Source organism: Carassius carassius, chromosome 10 (assembly GCF_963082965.1).
Source record: "Carassius carassius chromosome 10, fCarCar2.1, whole genome shotgun sequence".
NCBI lineage: Eukaryota > Metazoa > Chordata > Actinopteri > Cypriniformes > Cyprinidae > Carassius > Carassius carassius.
This window is the reverse complement of record NC_081764.1, coordinates 17244126-17263988: the sequence shown is the minus strand read 5'-3', so window position 1 is coordinate 17263988 and position 19863 is coordinate 17244126. Positions and strand designations below refer to the sequence as shown.

Genomic DNA, 19863 nt, shown 5'->3' with positions numbered 1-19863 from the left:
GTGTGTGTGTGTGTGTGTGTGTGTGTTTAAAAGACTTTTAAAACATTTAAATAATTTCCCCAAACTTTTATACTGTATTATATATGGTTTAAGAAAGGACTATCATTTTTGTTTTATATTCATGTAGTTATATAGTTAATGTACTCTAAACAGTATTTACTTTGACTATGTTCCTGTGAAGATGCCCACTTAGTAGGTCATTTTCATTTACACCCATTACCATATTCAAATGAATGTAATTGCTGTCTGGTGTGATTCCTGTCCCCATTTAGACAAACTACAGTGACTCAGTGCTTATTGACTGTGTAGTATTAGATGTCCACTCAGGTTCTCAAACATATTTTATTAACCTTACTCATTCTCTGCCATTCTTTTTCTTGCCTTTCAGCCATCATCAACCCCAAAGCACCCAAAGAAACCAAAAGCTTCAATTTTGATTACTCCTATTGGTCACACACCTCAGTAAGTCAGAACTACTTCAAAAAAGACATTAAAATGAAATGAAATTTAGAAAAATCAGCGTTGCTTGCAGTGAACTACACCAAACATGTTGCATTTACAATAAAAGATGAGAGAAGAAATGCCTTCAAATGATCAACGATCATATATATTTTACTTTATCTATCCACAGCCAGAAGACATCAACTATGCCTCCCAGCAGCAGGTGTACAGAGACATTGGAGAGGAAATGTTACTTCATGCCTTTGAGGGCTACAACGTCTGTATTTTTGCATACGGCCAGACTGGGGCCGGTAAATCTTATACCATGATGGGCAAACAGGAGAAGGACCAGGAGGGGATCATTCCACTGGTAAAAAAAGATGCATGAATAAGCAAATATGAAGAATAAAAAAGCATTTCTAAATGTAAATTTAAGCACTTATATGCCAAGTTTCGGCTGCAAAAGTGGCCTTTTTGTGTATCTGTCACTCCGGTCACATTGGCATTGCTGTATAAACAGGAAAATCTATTCAGAGGCAGTGTGAACAAGATCAGTTCAAACAGAGTTAAATGACATAGCTGAGTAGTAGACAGTACGATGTTCACTTATTAAACTCTCTATTATGTCTGTTTCTTTCCTCTTCTCACCTCCATCCTAACCATCAGCTGTGTGAAGACCTTTTCACCAAGATTAATGACAATAATACTGATAACAACATGTCCTATTCTGTGGAGGTAAGATTTGGCCGAGCCCTTTTTTTTCTATTTCAAATCTTTGTGCAGCTTAATTACAAAGCAACACGTATTGCATATTTGATGAATCTTGGCCCTATTATCACAGTTACCGTGATAAAATCTCTCTCTCTCTCTCTCTCTCCCTACATATATATATATATATATATATATATATATATATATATATATATATATAAATTCATTGTACATTTTGTATATGATATTTTTGTTTTAATTCTCAATCAGAGTAAGTTTATTTGCATTTAACAGTCTATTATTTTCATCCATTCAGGTCAGTTATATGGAGATTTACTGTGAAAGAGTACGAGATCTTCTGAACCCAAAAAACAAAGGAAATCTGCGTGTGCGAGAGCACCCATTACTGGGCCCGTATGTAGAGGATCTGTCCAAACTGGCCGTCACATCATATAATGACATTCAAGACCTGATGGACTCAGGGAATAAGGCTAGGTATTCTATTCTATTCTATTCTATTCTATTCTATTCTATTCTATTGTTATGGAGTGTTCAAATCATGTCTATATGACTGTAATTACAATTTTCCAACAGTTAAAAACTATTCATCTACTTTTCAAAAGCTTGGGTCAGAAAGATTTTTGTTTAAAAGACATTAATATTTTTTTAAGCCTGGACACCTTAAACTGATTAAAAGTGACAGTGAAGACCTGTTTTATATTTTAAAAACTAAAATGAGAAATGTAAATAAATACTGTTCTTTTGAACTTTCTAATTATCAAAAAACTTTTAGAATTTTATTTGATTAAATTGGACTGATTTCACTGTCATGATGCAATGAAGCCTAAGTGGTTTCTGCCATAAAAACAACTAAAGACAGTCACCTGACCTAAACTCATTTTTGAATTCTGTTCAGGAAGCCATTTTATTGTAGCCTCTTTATATTTAAACATTTAGCAAGACCACATAGAAGTGATTTAATCTAGTCATTAAATGATATACTGTCTTCTAAGCCGTACATGGATTTCTCTAGATTTTGAGGGTTGTCATAGAAACAAATCATTTATGAGTCTAAGGACATAATCAGCTCAGAGTAGAATCTCAGAGCTGCTATTTTGTAATTACAGTAATTCTGGCACAATTTGAAAGTGTTCTGTTCTGTTCTGTCCCTTCTTCTATTCTATTCTATTCTATTCTGGCTTCTAGAAATAATAATAGCCTTTCGCTGCACAGACAATTAGTCTCACTCCTCAGTACAGTCCTGGTCACATTTGTTTTTTAAAGGTCTTCATGACCACATTGAGAGAAAAATACAAACAAATATTTACTTATTATTTGGGCTTATCATCATGGAAACAAATGGACCATTTAATTCCACGAGGCATTGTGTTAGCGTCAGTCAATGGTTCTCTAATCTCCGAGGTGTTGAGCTGCACCCCTGCCAATACACTACACTTCCCTCCTACACTATACATTTAGCCTGTTATGTAAGTTATGTTAACAGACAGCAGCTAATTAATGGAATAAATAATTAGGAGGTCTAAAATTTGTAGCCAAAAAAAATAAAAGGTAATGTACTGTGTAGTCTTGAGGTCAATTTTTAATTTTAGCTGGATCTGATGAATATGAACTACCATACAAAATTTGGGGGTTGGTAAGACTTTTTTTAAAATGTTTTTGAAAGAATCCCCAAATGCTCACTAAGACATCATGACCAAAAATACAGTAAAAATAGTCTTACAATTTTAAAATAAACATTTTCCATTGTTCATTCTTCTTTCTATGTGTTTTAAAATGTTTTTTTCCTGTGATGGCAACACTGAATTTCCAATAGCCATCACTCCAGCATCAAGTAACAAAATAACATGAAAACAGTTTTTCTACTTCATATATTTTGTGGAAATTTTGATTTCAGGATTTTCTGATGAATTTAGAAAGTTAAAAAAATCATTTATAAAAAAAAAAAACCTTTTGATAACAGGGTAAGTCTGTCACGGCAGGGATCCAATGAGGCACGGAGATAGAACCAAGTGCGGGTATGATATTTATTTAAAGGGTAATCCAAAGGGGTAAACAGTCCAGGCAGGGTCAAAACCAGAATATCCAAATATACAAGACACGAGGACAAGGCAAGGCAAGGCAAGGCAAGGCAAGGCAAGGCAAGATGACGGACATGAAATAACCTCAACATTAAACAAGGACTCCGTAACACAGACTCAGACAGACCGGGTATAAATACACAGAAGGATAATGAGGGAACAGGAGACAGGTGGGGAACAATCAATTACTAACAAGGAGGAAGGTGACCAAATAAGGGAACAGGAAGTGATAAGGTGACAGACACCGTGAGAAAGGGGGACATCTAGTGGAAACCCAGGGACACAACCCAGACACTGTGACAGTACCCCCCCTCTACGGAGCGGCTCCCAGACGCTCCACGACAGACACAAAACAGAGACCAGGAGGGAGGCGGACAGGTGGAGGCTCAGGGGGAGGGAAGGAGGGGCAGAAAAAAAAAATCATGGGGAACAGATACCAGAAGTGTAGACACAAAACAGAGAGACCAGGAGGGAGGAGGACCGGAGGAGGTTCAGGGGGAGGGACGGAGGGCCAGGCTCACAGAGAGGAACAGGGACAGGAGTGAACACAAAAACAAAAAACAACATGAAGCCCCTCCAGGGCGGGGCAGAAGACCACACCGTCCGTGTGGTGGAGACTGGAGTCCCCCAGGGCGGAGCAGAGGACCACCACAACCGTGTGGTCAGGGCGGAAGCCTCCCAGGGCGGAGCAGAAGACCACCACAACCGTGTGGTCAGGACGGAAGCCCCCCAGGGCGGAGCAGAAGACCACCACGTCCTTGTGGACGAAGCCAGAGTCCTCCAGGGCGGAGCGGAAGACCCCCACAACCGTGTGGTCAGGGCGGAAGGCCCCCAGGGCGGAGCAGAAGACCACCACAGCAATGTGGTCAGGACCAGAGCCCCCCAAGGCGGAGCAGACCTCCGTGCGGCTGGATCAATGGGACAACGAAACTCTGGTAATCCCCTGGTGTCCTTACTGGACTCCAGAAGATTGGTGCTGGCCTGACACTGCTCATGAAGATCATTGGTGACTTGCATTTGCTCATGAAGATCAATGGTGACTTGCCTTTGTTCATGAAGATCAGAGGTGACTTGCCTTTGTTCATGAAGATCAGAGGTGACTTGTCTTTGTTCATGAAGATCAGAGGTGACTTGACTCAGTCCTTGAAGACCACCGGTGACTTGACTCAGTCCTTGAAGACCACCGGTGACTTGACTCAGTCCTTGAAGACCACCGGTGACTTGACTCAGTCCTTGAAGACCACCGGTGACTTGACTCAGTCCTTGAAGACCACCGGTGACTTGACTCAGTCCTTGAAGATCACCGGTGACTTGACTCAGTCCTTGAAGATCACCGGTGACTTGACTTGACTCTGAAAGGTCAACGGTGACCAGCCTAGTCTCTGGAGGATCCGCGGTGACTAGCCCTGACTCAGGAGGATCCGCGGTGACTAGCCCTGACTCAGGAGGATCCGCGGTGACTAGCCCTGACTCAGGAGGATCCGCGGTGACTAGCCCTGACTCTGGAGGATCGGCGGTGACTAGCCCTGACTCTGGAGGATCGGCGGTGACTAGCCCTGACTCTGGAGGATCGGCGGTGACTAGCCCTGACTCTGGAGGATCGGCGGTGACTAGCCCTGACTCTGGAGGATCGGCGGTGACTAGCCCTGACTCTGGAGGATCGGCGGTGACTAGCCCTGACTCTGGAGGATCGGCGGTGACTAGCCCTGACTCTGGAGGATCGGCGGTGACTAGCCCTGACTCTGGAGGATCGGCGGTGACTAGCCCTGACTCTGGAGGATCGGCGGTGACTAGCCCTGACTCTGGAGGATCGGCGGTGACTAGCCCTGACTCTGGAGGATCGGCGGTGACTAGCCCTGACTCTGGAGGATCGGCGGTGACTAGCTCTGACTCTGGAGGATCGGCGGTGACTAGCCCTGACTCTGGAGGATCGGCGGTGACTAGCCCTGACTCTGGAGGATCGGCGGTGACTAGCCCTGACTCTGGAGGATCGGCGGTGACTAGCCCTGACTCTGGAGGATCAGCGGTGTCTAGCCCTGACTCTGGAGGATCAGCGGTGACTAGCCCTGACTCTGGAGAGTTCACTGGCACCTGACTCGACTCGGGAGAGTTCACTGGCACCTGACTCGACTCTGGAGAGTTCACTGGCACCTGACTCGACTCTGGAGAGTTCACTGGCACCTGACTCGACTCTGGAGAGTTCACTGGCACCTGACTCGACTCCGGAGAGTTCACTGGCACCTGACTCGACTCCGGAGAGTTCACTGGCACCTGACTCGACTCCGGAGAGTTCACTGGCACCTGACTCGACTCCGGAGAGTTCACTGGCACCTGACTCGACTCCGGAGAGTTCACTGGCACCTGACTCGACTCCGGAGAGTTCACTGGCACCTGACTCGACTCCGGAGAGTTCACTGGCACCTGACTCGACTCCGGAGGGTCAACTGGCACCTGACTTGACTCCGGAGGGTCAACTGGCACCTGACTCGACTCCGGAGGGTCAACTGGCACCTGACTCGACTCCGGAGGGTCAACTGGCACCTGACTCGACTCCGGAGGGTCAACTGAGACTCTCATCCTGTGCAACGACGCTGGGCAAGCAGCCATCTTGGGCCATGACTCTGGACAGGCGGCCCTCTTGTACTGTGGTGCTGGGCTGGCGGCCATCTTGTACTGTGGCGCTGAACCGGTGGCCAATTTGGGCATTGGCGCTGGGCTGGCGGCCATCCTGTACTGTGGCGCTGGACCGGTGGCCAATCTGGGCATTGGCGCTGGGTTAGCGGCCATCTTGTGCTGTGGCGCTGGACTGACGGCCATCTTGTGCTGTGGCGCTAGGCTGACAGCCATCTGGTGCTGTGGCGCTAGGCTGACGGCCATCTTGGGTTGTGGAGCTGAACCGGTGGCCAATTTGGGCATTGGCGCTGGGCTGGCGGCCATCTTGGGCTGTGGTGCTGGAACGGTGGCCAATTTGGGCATTGGCGCTGGGTTAGCGGCCACCTTGTGCTGTGGTGCTGGACCGGTGGCCAATTTGGGCTGTGGCGCTGAACCGGTGGCCAATTTGGGCATTGGCGCTGGGCTGGCGGCCATCTTGGGCTGTGGCGCTGGAAAAGTGGCCAATTTGGGCATTGGCGTTGGGTTAGCGGCCATCTTGTGCTGTGGCGCTTGGCTGTTAGCCATCCTGGGCAGTGGTGCTGGACTGGTGGCCATCTTGGGTTGTGGCGCTTGGCTGGTTGCCATCCTGGGCAGTGGTGCTGGGCTGACGACCACCCCGCCGGAAGAGACCGAAGTGGCTGGGGCATCCCACCGAAGCCGATGCTGCAGGTAGCGCACGAATTCCCAGAATTCCAGTGTCTCTAACTGCGCCATCTTCTCATGAGACACTGGATCATCCAGCCCGCCATTGAAATAGTCCTTGAGGGCCGCATCGTTGTAGCCCATGCCCTCGGCCAGGGACCAGAACACCTGAGCCAGGGCACCCACTTCATTGCCCTCTTGGCGGAGGGCGATCAACCGAAGGTACTTGGTTCGCCGCTCCGCCATCTTGGCTGGGGAACGGAAAAATGACATACCGCTGGTTCCTAGTGTGACGGAGTCCTTCTGTCACGGCAGGGATCCAATGAGGCACGGAGATAGAACCAAGTGCGGGTATGATATTTATTTAAAGGGTAATCCAAAGGGGTAAACAGTCCAGGCAGGGTCAAAACCAGAATATCCAAATATACAAGACACGAGGACAAGGCAAGGCAAGGCAAGGCAAGGCAAGGCAAGGCAAGGCAAGGCAAGGCAAGGCAAGGCAAGGCAAGGCAAGGCAAGGCAAGGCAAGGCAAGGCGACGGACATGAAATAACCTCAACATTAAACAAGGACTCCGTAACACAGACTCAGACAGACCGGGTATAAATACACAGAAGGATAATGAGGGAACAGGAGACAGGTGGGGAACAATCAATTACTAACAAGGAGGAAGGTGACCAAATAAGGGAACAGGAAGTGATAAGGTGACAGACACCGTGAGAAAGGGGGACATCTAGTGGAAACCCAGGGACACAACCCAGACACTGTGACAAAGTCTTTACTGTCACTTTTGATCAATTTAATTAATCCTTACTGAATGACAGTATTTATAACAAAAATTGTCCTGCCCCCAAATGTTTGAACAATACCATACTTTAGAACTTGAATCTAAATACAAACCATTGTTAAATCGTTAAACTTCAGTTCAGGATCAGGGATCAGATGATTCACAGAAGTAGAAGTTAGTGCAAATGCTGTAATGTGATTTAAAGAGATCTGAGAAAACTCTAAATACACAGCACTTCCTCAAATAGATTGGAGTCTGAGAACTCAATATGAAATACATTTCTGAATGGTGAAATTCTGTTATCCAGGACAGTAGCTGCCACTAACATGAATGAGACCAGCAGCCGTTCACACGCTGTCTTCAACATCATCTTCACCCAGAAGCGTTGTGACTCAGAGACAGACAACACTTCAGAAAAGGTACATGCTGCTGTTGCATATAACTGACCCTGTCAGTCACAATAAACAGCTCTGTTTAGAGCGAGAGGTTAGGCCACTTGTCTCCCACCCTTATACAGGGCTTTATTGGATGACGTTTGACATTGGGAGTTTTTTGATGTGAAAGGTGATATGGGCTCGTCCATTTCTCAGCATGTTCATTATTGACTTCTTCTGAACTTTTCTGGCAGGTCAGCAAAATCAGTCTGGTGGATTTAGCCGGGAGTGAGAGAGCTGATTCCACTGGAGCCAAAGGCACACGGCTCAAGGTGAATATATATATATATATATATATATATATATATATATATATATATATATATATATATATATATATATATATATATATATATATATATATATTAGCTGTCCAAGTTCTCTTCCTCTCCCCCATTGTCTGTTATCCTTTCATGCCCTCTATTTAACTCCCTCAGTTTCTACATCAACTGTATCTTTTTTTAACATCAACAAATGTCTTTTTCTCTTTCTCCATTTGTCCTCTAATTCTCTCCACATACTTCCTGCTTGAGAGTATTCAGCTTCATTCTATCATGAATATTTTTTTTGAGTGTGGAATTGTAATTCTATTTTCTACCTAATCTTTTCTTCCCAGGAAGGGGCAAACATCAATAAATCACTCACTACCCTGGGAAAAGTAATTTCAGCTCTGGCAGAGGTGGTAAGTGTTTTGTTTTGCTGTGAGCCTTGAGGATGTTGGATGCTTTACTATTTTCTGCATAAAAAGTTAAATTTATGTCAGTTTAATCGCCTGTTTTTTATTTTATCACTTATTTTTGCAGGATTCTGGCTCAAACAAGGTATAATATAATCTATAATATAATTTCATATAATTTTTTTTTTATTTAATAATTACTTTTTTCCCCCACACAGAATAAAAAGAAGAAGAAAGTAGAAAGTTTTATTCCTTACAGGGATTCTGTACTGACCTGGCTACTGAGAGAGAACCTCGGTATGTATCAGGGTGTTCTGTCACATGAAAGAGGATTTTAATGTGTTGTCACTCTTGAAGTACTTGACCTTTGATCTTTGCAGGTGGCAACTCTCGCACCGCAATGGTGGCAGCTCTCAGTCCTGCCGACATCAACTATGATGAAACCCTCAGCACTCTCAGGTATTCTGCCTCAATATAACACCAGTTTTATCTGAGGTTGGTAATGAGCTAGTTAATGAGCTGAGGGGTACAGCAGTATGTTACATAATGAGAATGTTCCTGTACCCTCTCAAAATACCTGCCTCCCAAACACCCTTCAAAGATGCTGGTGTACAGTAATCCTGCTGAGCAAAGTAATTGGGCACCAGTCAGTGTGTATGTGTGTGCAATATTCTCTCTAAAATCAGTTTTTTTCATTATACTATGTGTATATATCTAATGCAACAGCCATAAGAAAGCAGCATTATTAAAACACATTTTCACATATGTTACCATTTGTTTATTCTTCTTTACCATCTTTCCACTTTGTATGTGATTCAGGTATGCAGACAGGGCTAAGCAGATCCGTTGTAATGCTGTGATCAATGAAGATCCTAATAACCGTCTGGTGCGTGAGCTGAAAGATGAGGTGTCCCGTCTGAAGGATCTCCTCTATGCCCAAGGCCTGGGTGACATCATCGAGAGTAAGACCATTTGCTTTTTATCTGCTCTGCCTTCATTTCATCATAAGTATTTCATTATACAGCTTGCGACCACTTTTGTTTTTATGGTACTGAGCCACGCGTTACTGCATATGTTTTGTTGTTCTGTTCCAAATCCTAGTAAGCTGCCTGCAGAGGCAGAGCTTTTTTAAGGCATCACAGATGGCAACAGCTGTTCAAAAAAAGTAGGCAACTTAAGTAGGCTGCCTTCTAAGCTCATTTTGGCCATATTTTAAGGAAACGTGAAAAGGTGAAACACTGAAAAAATGAATCCAAAATGGTGGATGAAAAATAGAAATGTTGATTAAATATATACTAGCTATAGTACACTCAGTACTGAAAGTTTCAATGGAAAATAAAATCAGTTACATTTTTTTTATTTTTTAATGTTAATATTTGTGTTTGCTATGTACTGTTAGGTTTATTAGAGTATCAAACTGTTAGCTTATCAACATGTTAACATCAGTTTGAGTCTCAGTGTTGAGCACTACTTGTGCACCACGTGAAGTTGCTGTCAACATAAAGTATTCAAAATCGATCACTCTTGATATTTCATAACAGCCAATGCTGCCTTTTTAGGCAGCTGCCTATGAAGGTAGTAGGCAGCAAACAGCTTGCAAGGTTTTGGATCAGAGCTCTTATATCTCTATAAGAGATGGAAGACAGTTGCATATATATAATCATGGATGGTTAAAATGAAGTATTAATAGTTAATTCAAAATACACAATACACACACACACACACACACACACACACACACACACACACACACACACACACACACACACACACACATTAAAATGTACATTCTTTAAAAAAACTCACATTGATTCACTGGGTCCTCTACTCTTCCCTGTGCATTCCTAACTCTATTTCTTCTAATCACTCATTTCTTTTCTCATCCTATCGTCTCTCGATGGTGATCCCAGTGTGGAAATGCCTTAGAACAGCCGATCTGGAGTCCAGCCCTCTGGGTTTGGTACAATTCAGTGTCAAGTGACTTTCAAACGTCTAATTCAGATTCAGAATTTCCTCTTAGCTCTTATGTCAAACAATTTGTCTCACGTTCTTCTCTCTCTCTTTCTCTTGCCTTCTGTTCAATTGAATATATTTTATCTTTTTTTCCCTCTTACTCTTGTTTTTTCTTTGTCACTCTCTCTCTCAGCGTTTCGGGGGCCAGCTGAGGATTTTGCTGGTTTGAAATGTGTGTTTTTTGGGCTCTGTCTCACTCTCTCTTCTATGCTTTTGTAGTTTTTATGGATAAAGCAGAAATCTGCAGCCTCAGAGTCAATTCAAGGGTTTGAGAGAAAATTCATACTCTCTCAATCCCACAAAAATCATATCAGAGCCATGTTCATGTCATATTCCATGAAAGCCTTAAATGTTTGTATGTTAAGGCTATCAAACTATTTTGTTGTAATTTCTCTGTGTAGTTGTAAATATATTAACCATTTTTTGTAATTGCCAGTAACAATTATACCATTATATATTTGACATTATATAAATAATATACAAAATTATATAAGCATTACTATATGTGGTATTTATTTTGTATGTAATATTTGTATTATTATAAATAATGTAGATATTAGGAAAGTTACATTTGTAATGGACAAACATAATACAGTCTAATTATTTACCAATTATTTTGGTTGTTGCTTTTTCTAACCCTGGTTGCTAGAGTGGTTTCTGAGCTGAAAGCTGCTTTATCTAGTCTGGATCTGCAGGGCTGTTTGTTCCCTCTCTCTTTTTCACTGGTTCTTTTTTGTTATCCTTCTCTTTTGGCTTGCAATGCTGAGCAGAATAAATGTTAAATGTCATTTATGAACTGATTTCACTCATCCACTTATCTTTCATATTAGTAATGTTCTTCAGTTGTCCTCACACTGTCAGCATTTTCTATATGTTTCATTTAAAAGTGCACTAAGCGATTTTTGAAAAAAACACTTTTGACCATAGTATCAGACCGAGTCCCAAAACAAACTCACAGCCAATCAGCAGTTAGGGGCGTGTCTAGTAATGATAGGGAAAAGATAGCACTCAGTGAGTGACTAAAGATAGCAAGACATTGCAAAAATAAGGACATTTTGGAGAAACAAAACATAAAATGGAGGGTTACGATCAGGCAAGAGGTAGGACTTGTAAATATTGGAGCAGTTTCCAGCAGTGGTCTCAAGGAGCCAAGGTTGCTTTGTTTCTTCTTGACAAATGAATTACGCTGATTTAGCTTTTTTACCCAACTTTTCAGTGTTGACTTTTGCTTGAATATGCTGCAGCCGACAGCTATAGCAGATTCCACCATCGTCGCTGCTAGGGTTGTGTACGTACGTGCGGGGCGGAGTTATCAAAATAGAGGCGAGGTGCTGTTGGGGTATGGGCGTGTTTGTTTTGGTGCTTTCAAATATCATCATCGTTTGGCAAAAATCGCTTAGTGCACCTTGAGAATTAACTGGTTTAGTGTTGCTTAAGGATTGTGGTTTAATGCTGAAATCATTGGCCTTCCAAAATTGTTATCCAAAATAGCCTGTTGCTAGCTGCAGCTTTATTAACAGCTAGACATCATACCCTAAAGCTTCTTAATATCCTGTGTAACAAAACTCACCTTTATAATGATGAGAGTGGGAGGGTAGAATTTGTGGTATGGATCTTACCTCTTTACCTCTTTTTAAACATGTCCCTCTAAAACCTGCAGTTGTTACATGTTTCTATGTAATTTGTCATAAATCGATTTAGTCAGGTGAAATAATTTAGATTTACAGTTAATTTAGATGTCATTCAGTGCTTTTTATCAGTTATTTAATCAAAAATAAACATATGTGAAATGGACTTGATACAAGATTTATTTTCTCTGGGTTTTGGTAGTAGGTGATGAGGGAATACAATCATGCCCAGGAATCCAAACCAAGAAACTAATTTTCAGATTGGCAGCAATGATTTATACTGTAGGTAGATGCTTACAGCAAAAAAAAAAAAGAACCGATTCTTGTTTGCACCAATGTTATTTTAGTGTTATTTATATAACTTTTATATTATTTATTCATATTTTGAATTAGCTTTTATTGTTATATTTTTCATTTTAGATGAAGTTTCAGTGATTTTTTATGTGTCTTTCTTATTTTATTTTAGTTTTAGTTTATTGAAACAATCATTCTTCATAGCTTTAATTGTTTTTTATTTCAGTCTTAGTAAGTTTAGTACTTAAACTTATTTATTTCAGTTAGTTGCCAAATCAACATTTCTAATTTTCATTTAATTTTAAAGTTTATATAATGTATTTTAATTACTGAAAATTATATTCTATTTGTTCTATGGATAAATTATCTAAGTAATGTTGTGTGAAGTTAGTGAAATTTGCTTTTGCTAAAACAAGGTTGATTATTTGCACTTGAAGACATTTCACTGGCAAGTTGTGAAAAATATTTTTTGGTGCATCTTTGATCAAATTTGCTTTGTGTGTGATGCAGCCATTATTCAAACAAAGATTAATGATGTAGAGAGGGGGACAAAAAGCTTAGTTAATCTCAAGCCTAGCATGCACTAGCTCAGAGCGCTGCTTTAAACAGAGACTATAACCAGAAGTGCCTTTCTTTAGTGTAGATTATGTAATCCTCTTATATCAGCTGCTATATGCATAAAATAGCACTTGAATCCCCAATCTCCATCTCAGTTTTGTGTTTATTAATTTGTCACCAGGGGACACGTCTTCTCACATTTTACCCCAGATACTCGCCTTGTAGCTCTCTTAGGAGTAGTAACACAGAGTAAGCGCTCTGTTGCCATAGCTGCACTGTCAGAGCTGAGAGATGTTATTGTGGCGAAGGTTACAGAGATATTACAAAGCCAAACTCTCTGTAGAATATAGGTTTATTCACCTGTTATATCCTGTTACATTTCATATGGTATTAGCATAACAGTTCAGCTAGAGATATATGCTATTGTGGTTGGATAGGTAGATATTATATGAAATGCTGACAGTGTCTCTTAATATGAAAAACGTGGGAGGAGTCGTGAATGTTGTTTTGTAACTCAGATGTGGGCTGTAAGTTGTTTCACTGTCAAATGGATTTTATGAGTGCATAATGGAGTTGGTATTGGAGGTTTTAAGTGAAGTGACATTCAGCCAAGTATGGTGACCCATACTCAGAATTTGTGCTCTGCATTTAACCCATCCAAAGTGCACACACACAGAGCAGTGAACACACACACACACACACACACACACACACACACACACACACACACACACACACACACACACACACACACACACACACACACACACACACACACACACACACACGGAGCAGTGGGCAGCCATTTATGCTTCGGCGCCCGGGGAGCAGTTGGGGGTTCGATGCCTTGCTCAAGGGCACCTAAGTCGTGGTATTGAGGGTGGAGAGAGAACTGTACATGCACTCCCCCCACCCACAATTCTGCCGGCCCGGGACTCGAACTCACAACCTTTCGATTGGGAGTCTGACTCTCTAACCATTAGGCCACGACTTCCCCTTTTACTTTGGTCGGCAATGACGATCTCTCTGGTTAGTGACGACAGTAAAGAGTCACTGGCTTTTAAGCGGAAATATGAGTTCATTGTTAATGTACTACAGTCAAAATTTGCTTATCTGAAATGTATGTTAATTATGAGAGATGGGATGGGAATAGATACTGTTAAGGATACTGAGGGCGGGGCATAAAAAGTATTGGCTAAAATAGCATTGCATTCTCCTTCTAGACAGCATTTATATAGGCAAAAGTCTGCGTAATGCATATTTTCTCTATACATTTTTCTTAGCTATATTTTAACAATATTTTAGGTATAATTTTTGGATAATCTCAAACCTATGGGCATAAAAGCCCCCAAACTCCTTTGGTTATATGCATAAGGTATAGTTCACTCAAAAATGTAAAATTCTGTCATCATTTACTCGTTTTCATGTCATTCCAAACTCATATGATTTTCTTCTTCTGAAGAATACAAGAGAAGATATTCTATTGTTTTTGTCTAAATAATGAAAGTCAGTTGGGTTTCAAGGTCCCAAACTTCATTTGACTGATATGAAGTTTTCTGAAGCGACATGATCACATGTATAATCGAACTGAAATTTAAGCCTTTATACACCAGTCATATCAAATTAAAAAATAAATAAATAAAATAATACGAAAACACAAATATCAAATAGTATCAATGGGCTTTATCATACACCCGGCACAATGCGATGCAAGGCGCAGCGCAAGTGTGATTGCTAGTTTCAGTCCGGCGCCATTCGCATTTTCCCATACAGTGCCACGTCGTTTAATTAGCAAATTCATTTGCACTCATTTGTGCGCCCTAGGCGTGCTGGTTTAAAAGAGAGGTGTGTTCAGGTGCATTGCTGGCGCAATGCTATTTTTAGGAGCTGAAAATAGACTGCGCCATAGATCAACTCAAACCTGGTCTAAAGTCTGGCGCAGTGTTTTATCTTTGTTATTTAAAGGGCGTACACACTGCTTATTAAACACAGGGACACACAGCAGCACACAAACATGCCAAATATTAAAAATTAAAGGATTGCAATGCATAAGATTTTTTTTGTAGGCTAAATAAATAAATAATAATAATAATAATAATACAAATATATATATATATATATAAATGCCTACATGTCATAATGGATAGTCATCGCATGTATCAGAATTAGGCTGTCTATTTGCTCGCACATGAGCAGCTCCGTTTCATCTCGGAGATGCGTTCTGTCTTCGCGCTTGCCAAATTCTGCCGTGTAAATAGCAAATCCGTCATGGCACGAGCACAACTGGCTCTTAAAGGGAATGGAAGATGAGACTCTGATTGGTTTATTGCATGTTACGCCTAAAAAACACCCATTACTCATTAAGAGAATAGGGACAACCCGTTTAGACCATGCGCCCGGGCGCGCCAACTGTTTTTCCGTTGTTAAAATAGCAAAAGTGGATTTGGACACGCCTTGAGTGCACCTGTACGGCGCGCTTTACACTTTGCGTTTAGATCGTTAAAATAGGGCTCATAATGTGAGAACTTATAAAGTTTGACATTACTTGACGTTTGAAGTTGTAGTGTCATATTTTATGTAGGGTAGTCGTTGTATGCCAATGTTAATCAGTGCTTTAATTTGACTTGAGATTAAATGAAGGCTTAATTTAGATCTGTTCATCATATAAAGTGATTGTGTCACTTCACAAGGCTTATAATATACAAGCTGAATCATAAACTGGATTCATTCTACAGTACCGTTTTATAATTTTTGGGTCATGAATATTTTGGGTACCATTGACTTTCATTATATTAACAGCTGAAACTTTTCCTAAATATGTTGTATGAGAATTAGTCTGCTGAAAACGAGGCTTTGGAGGACAGACATTTTATGGGGGGGGGGGGGGGGGGGGGTGTTGAAGTAAAGACAAATTGTCAGCTAAACAATCTGTATGTTTTTAAACAAAAGTGCAATCCATTGTATAGTTAACACACTGTGCTTCTGTCCCATACTGCCTCGTTTTCATCACTGACTAAGGTCCATTGTATTGTAGGAAGAAAAAAAAATGTTGTTTGATGAGGGAGAGTAAATTATGACAGAATTTTCAGTTTTATCTGAAGTACTCTTTTAGGACCAAGAAAGAATTTCCAGTTAGTTGCTTAAATGGACTAACAGCATTTTGCTCAACATACACTTACAAATATAAGAAACTGGTGTGTCAAATAACAGCCCAGATCAATGCATGCATGCCTGTTAAATATTTGAGCTGTGGCTCTCAGGTTGCTGTCATTGGATGGCCCGTGTGTAACGCTGTAGCTGAAGCCTGCAGTGCTACTTTGCGCTTGAGATGGCTGGCGTGTCTCTGTGCTGCCGGGTGCTTGCGCTAGATCTCCTATTTTATTTCAGCTTGTTCCCTTTATTGGGCTTTGACTGTCTGCTTTTTCTTTGTATCTTGGGCGTTTCTCCTCACATGTGAAATCAAATTTCTGGGTCTCTGAATTCAAATTCATTTCAAGCTGCATGTCTTTCTTTGTCTTCTTTTCTCTACCTCTCCTTCCTTCTGCTTGTCCTCTTCCTGTCTGCTTCTCTCTGAACTCCGTGTCTGTCACCTCCTGCCCCTCTTCCCACCCCCCGCACCTCTCTCCCCCTGCCCCGACAGACATATCCGATTACAAGAACAATAACAATAGTGGCCAAGCTGTCAATCAAAGAGGTGATCTCTCCACAGTGACCAATGCTATGACGGGGATGAGCCCCTCCCCATCTCTCTCCGCCCTGTCAAGCCGGGCTGGTTCCATCAGCAGCCTCCATGATCGCATCATGTTCAGCCCAGGGAGCGAGGAAGCCATCGAGAGACTCAAGGTGACTGGCATAAAGCATAAAACCCTGACAAAACTGACTGAAAATCCTTGAAATATACATCTGACAAACATTTGCCTTATATAGCTTCAGATTAAAGGGGTCATATCATTGTTTTTTTTATTATTATTCGTACTTACAAGCAGCGTTAACTAAAACTATTAAAAACTATTTTTGTTCATTGAAATACATTTTAAATAAAATATAAATATTAAATTAAAAATGTTAACTTAAATGAAAACGAGAAATGTTTGCTTGGCAACTAACTGAAATAGAATAAGTTGAAGTTGAAAAAAATTATTAAAAATTATAGACATAAAAAACGAATAAAATGACATAACCAAACAAATCTACTAAAACTTAAATTGAAATGAAAATGAACAAAGTAAAAATAAAAGGTAATTTAAAATATGAGTAAATACTACAGTTGTATAAAAATAATACTAATGTAACACTGCCTATAACTGTACCTTTGAAGGATAATTTACTGGTGTGTACCAACTGACGCAGACACAACACTGAATATCACCAGATTACACTCGCTTCTCAAATATTCCATGACCAAAAAACCCCCAATTGAAAATGTTCAGTCTGCAAAAAAAGTGCTGACCACAGCAACAGATGCAGATATTGGTAAGAGGCAGCAACTGTGGATTGAACAAAAAAAATGGCAAACATTCCAGTTGCTACTGGTTGGAGTCTGACGGTGAAGTGAGAATTAGCCTTATGATCACATGCAATTTGTGGCTCTGGAAATTGGTTCAAAAGAGAAAGGTTGCAGAAATAAACACCTATTAGCAATAACCAACCAAACACCTACCATTGAAATGAATAACTAACCCAAAAACTATATTGTCTAAAGATGTAAGTCTCACATTAATAAATGTATAAAACTTACCATAGACTTGGTAGAATATTTTAACTTGATATTGTTTGCAATGCCAATTAGGAAACGGAGAAAATTATTGCTGAACTCAATGAAACCTGGGAAGAGAAGCTTCGCCGTACAGAGGCCATCAGAATGGACAGGTTTGTTGTATGAAGCCTTATGTGATTGATAAGCAGTTTTCCGTTATGTGTAAGTTAACATATGAAAAACACCTCCATTGGTTTTCCCAGAGAAGCACTGCTGGCTGAGATGGGAGTGGCCATGCGTGAGGATGGAGGAACTGTTGGAGTCTTTTCACCAAAGAAGGTAAAAGATTATAAAGGCTGTAGGGAGAAACCGTGTACAGGTAGACCACATATTAAGGCTAATATGCTTGTTCAAATAACCAAATAAGCCTGTGATTGTCTTCACGTTCCTCTTCTGGAAGTCCGTGCAGAGAAAACCTCAGCCCATTTTTATAGACACTGTTGGGCTGTTCTCTCCCAATGAGGTTGGTTGACATGGATACTGTGTGTGACTGCATCCTGATCTCTCCTCTTTGACTCTTCTAATGTACCTCTGTGTGTTTTTCCTATCAGAGCTCTTTTAAATGTGCCTGTGATCTTTATTTAGGGATGTGTTGCTCATTACTGTGATATGAATGTTGATGTGCTGCAATTCCTTCTGGTCTTTATAAGTAACTTTGAAGACTTCAGATCTAAAGCATCATGGCCATATGATGCTTTTAAAAGGCTTTCTGACTGGATTCTTATTCAAATTTGTGATATCTAAATCTATCTAAATCGCATGCATTTTGGATATCAAAATTAAAACTTGGTGTAAAGATGGCTGTTTCGGTCAAATAGTTTGACTTCTATCTTATTTTCCTCTTGAAAAGGTTGTCTAAATACATTTTGAAAGTGCTCGCAAGGCAACATCTACACATAATTGAATCTGAACTGTTTAGTGCATAGACTTCATTTAAACTTTTTTTTGTCAATAATTGCATCTCTTGTTTTTCTTTTGCCCCTATTATTCATACTCTAAGAAGTTTTAAAAGATGAAAATCTCTAAATGCATGTCATTTTATTGTATACTGAATTATTAACAGTCTTCATTCTTACATTTGTTTGCTTACAAATTGTCATTTTAGCAATTAGTAAACAATCCTGTCACTTCCCAATGGACAAAATCAAAAAGTCTTGCCGTACTTTTTTCTTGTTCATTAAGCCTTTTACTCAGATACACATCACAATGGATAAAAACTATCAGAGTTTCCATTTCATTCCAACTATGTCTATTTATAGTCACATTTAGACTGTGGAATGAAGGTATTGATTCTAGTATTAAGCTGACAGAAAACAAGACACAGTGCAACCTTCCTGTGGCATTTAGCCAAATCCAAGAACCATTAACTTATCTGAAACTATTCAATTGCTGCCTCGCAAGCACTGGTATATCATTCAGTGAATATAAAACCTGTAATCTTGATTCATGCCTTGATTACAGACGCCCCACCTGGTGAATCTAAATGAAGATCCTTTAATGTCCGAGTGTCTTCTGTATTACATCAAAGATGGAATTACCAGGTTAGTGCCAATCCAAGCTTCTCTTTTCCTCCATCGTGCATATAAACCACACATATGTTCTGTTCAGCAGAAGTAGTACTAAGGTGTCTTGATATGTTGCTGTGCTCAGGGTGGGGAGAGAAGATGCCAGCAGCAGACAGGACATTGTTTTGAGTGGTCACTTCATCAAAGAGGAACACTGCACTTTCACCAGCACCACTGGACCTATGGGAGAAGGTTTTTTAATGACACATTACATAAACACACCTACTTGTACACAAATATACCACAATCCTTATGGCTGTTCTTCCTGTTTTTTTTTTTTACAGCTGTCATTCTTGAGCCCTGTGAGGGAGCAGAAACTTATGTCAATGGGAAGAGAGTAACAGAACCTACGGTTCTCAGATCAGGTCTGTTACTTTTTCGTCTCCTTCTACATTACTTTTTTAAAGCATATATTGCCAATCATATAGCTTTTATGATACATTTTTATTTAATTCATTTATATGTGATACATTTATTTTAATTAGTAATTTTCATAATTTAACATTTAAATCAATCATAGATTAAATATTTTGCCATTTCAAAATGCTTTTATGCGTATCTTTGCAGAATTAAGCAGTCTGTGTAATTTATTTTATTATTTTTTAATT

At 40.6% G+C, this 19863-nt stretch overlaps 1 protein-coding gene across 17 annotated transcripts in view; it reads left to right on the top strand.

The window, feature by feature from the left end:
• LOC132151906 (kinesin-like protein KIF1A) overlaps positions 1 to 19863 on the top strand; it is a 53459-nt gene that overhangs the window by 7155 nt on the left and 26441 nt on the right. For 12 of the 17 annotated variants that reach the window (XM_059560443.1, XM_059560442.1, XM_059560441.1 and 9 more), the window contains exons 2-19: positions 389 to 462; positions 632 to 811; positions 1108 to 1176; positions 1469 to 1647; positions 7639 to 7750; positions 7960 to 8037; positions 8382 to 8447; positions 8569 to 8586; positions 8660 to 8738; positions 8822 to 8900; positions 9261 to 9403; positions 10588 to 10626; positions 16575 to 16777; positions 17724 to 17803; positions 17894 to 17969; positions 19152 to 19231; positions 19341 to 19447; positions 19540 to 19620. In XM_059560443.1, coding sequence (XP_059416426.1) covers positions 389 to 462; positions 632 to 811; positions 1108 to 1176; positions 1469 to 1647; positions 7639 to 7750; positions 7960 to 8037; positions 8382 to 8447; positions 8569 to 8586; positions 8660 to 8738; positions 8822 to 8900; positions 9261 to 9403; positions 10588 to 10626; positions 16575 to 16777; positions 17724 to 17803; positions 17894 to 17969; positions 19152 to 19231; positions 19341 to 19447; positions 19540 to 19620 — 1743 coding nt within the window. The remainder of the gene's footprint in view (positions 1 to 388; positions 463 to 631; positions 812 to 1107; positions 1177 to 1468; positions 1648 to 7638; positions 7751 to 7959; positions 8038 to 8381; positions 8448 to 8568; positions 8587 to 8659; positions 8739 to 8821; positions 8901 to 9260; positions 9404 to 10587; positions 10627 to 16574; positions 16778 to 17723; positions 17804 to 17893; positions 17970 to 19151; positions 19232 to 19340; positions 19448 to 19539; positions 19621 to 19863) is intronic. The other 5 variants (XM_059560446.1, XM_059560445.1, XM_059560444.1 and 2 more) reach the window with 2 other exon arrangements.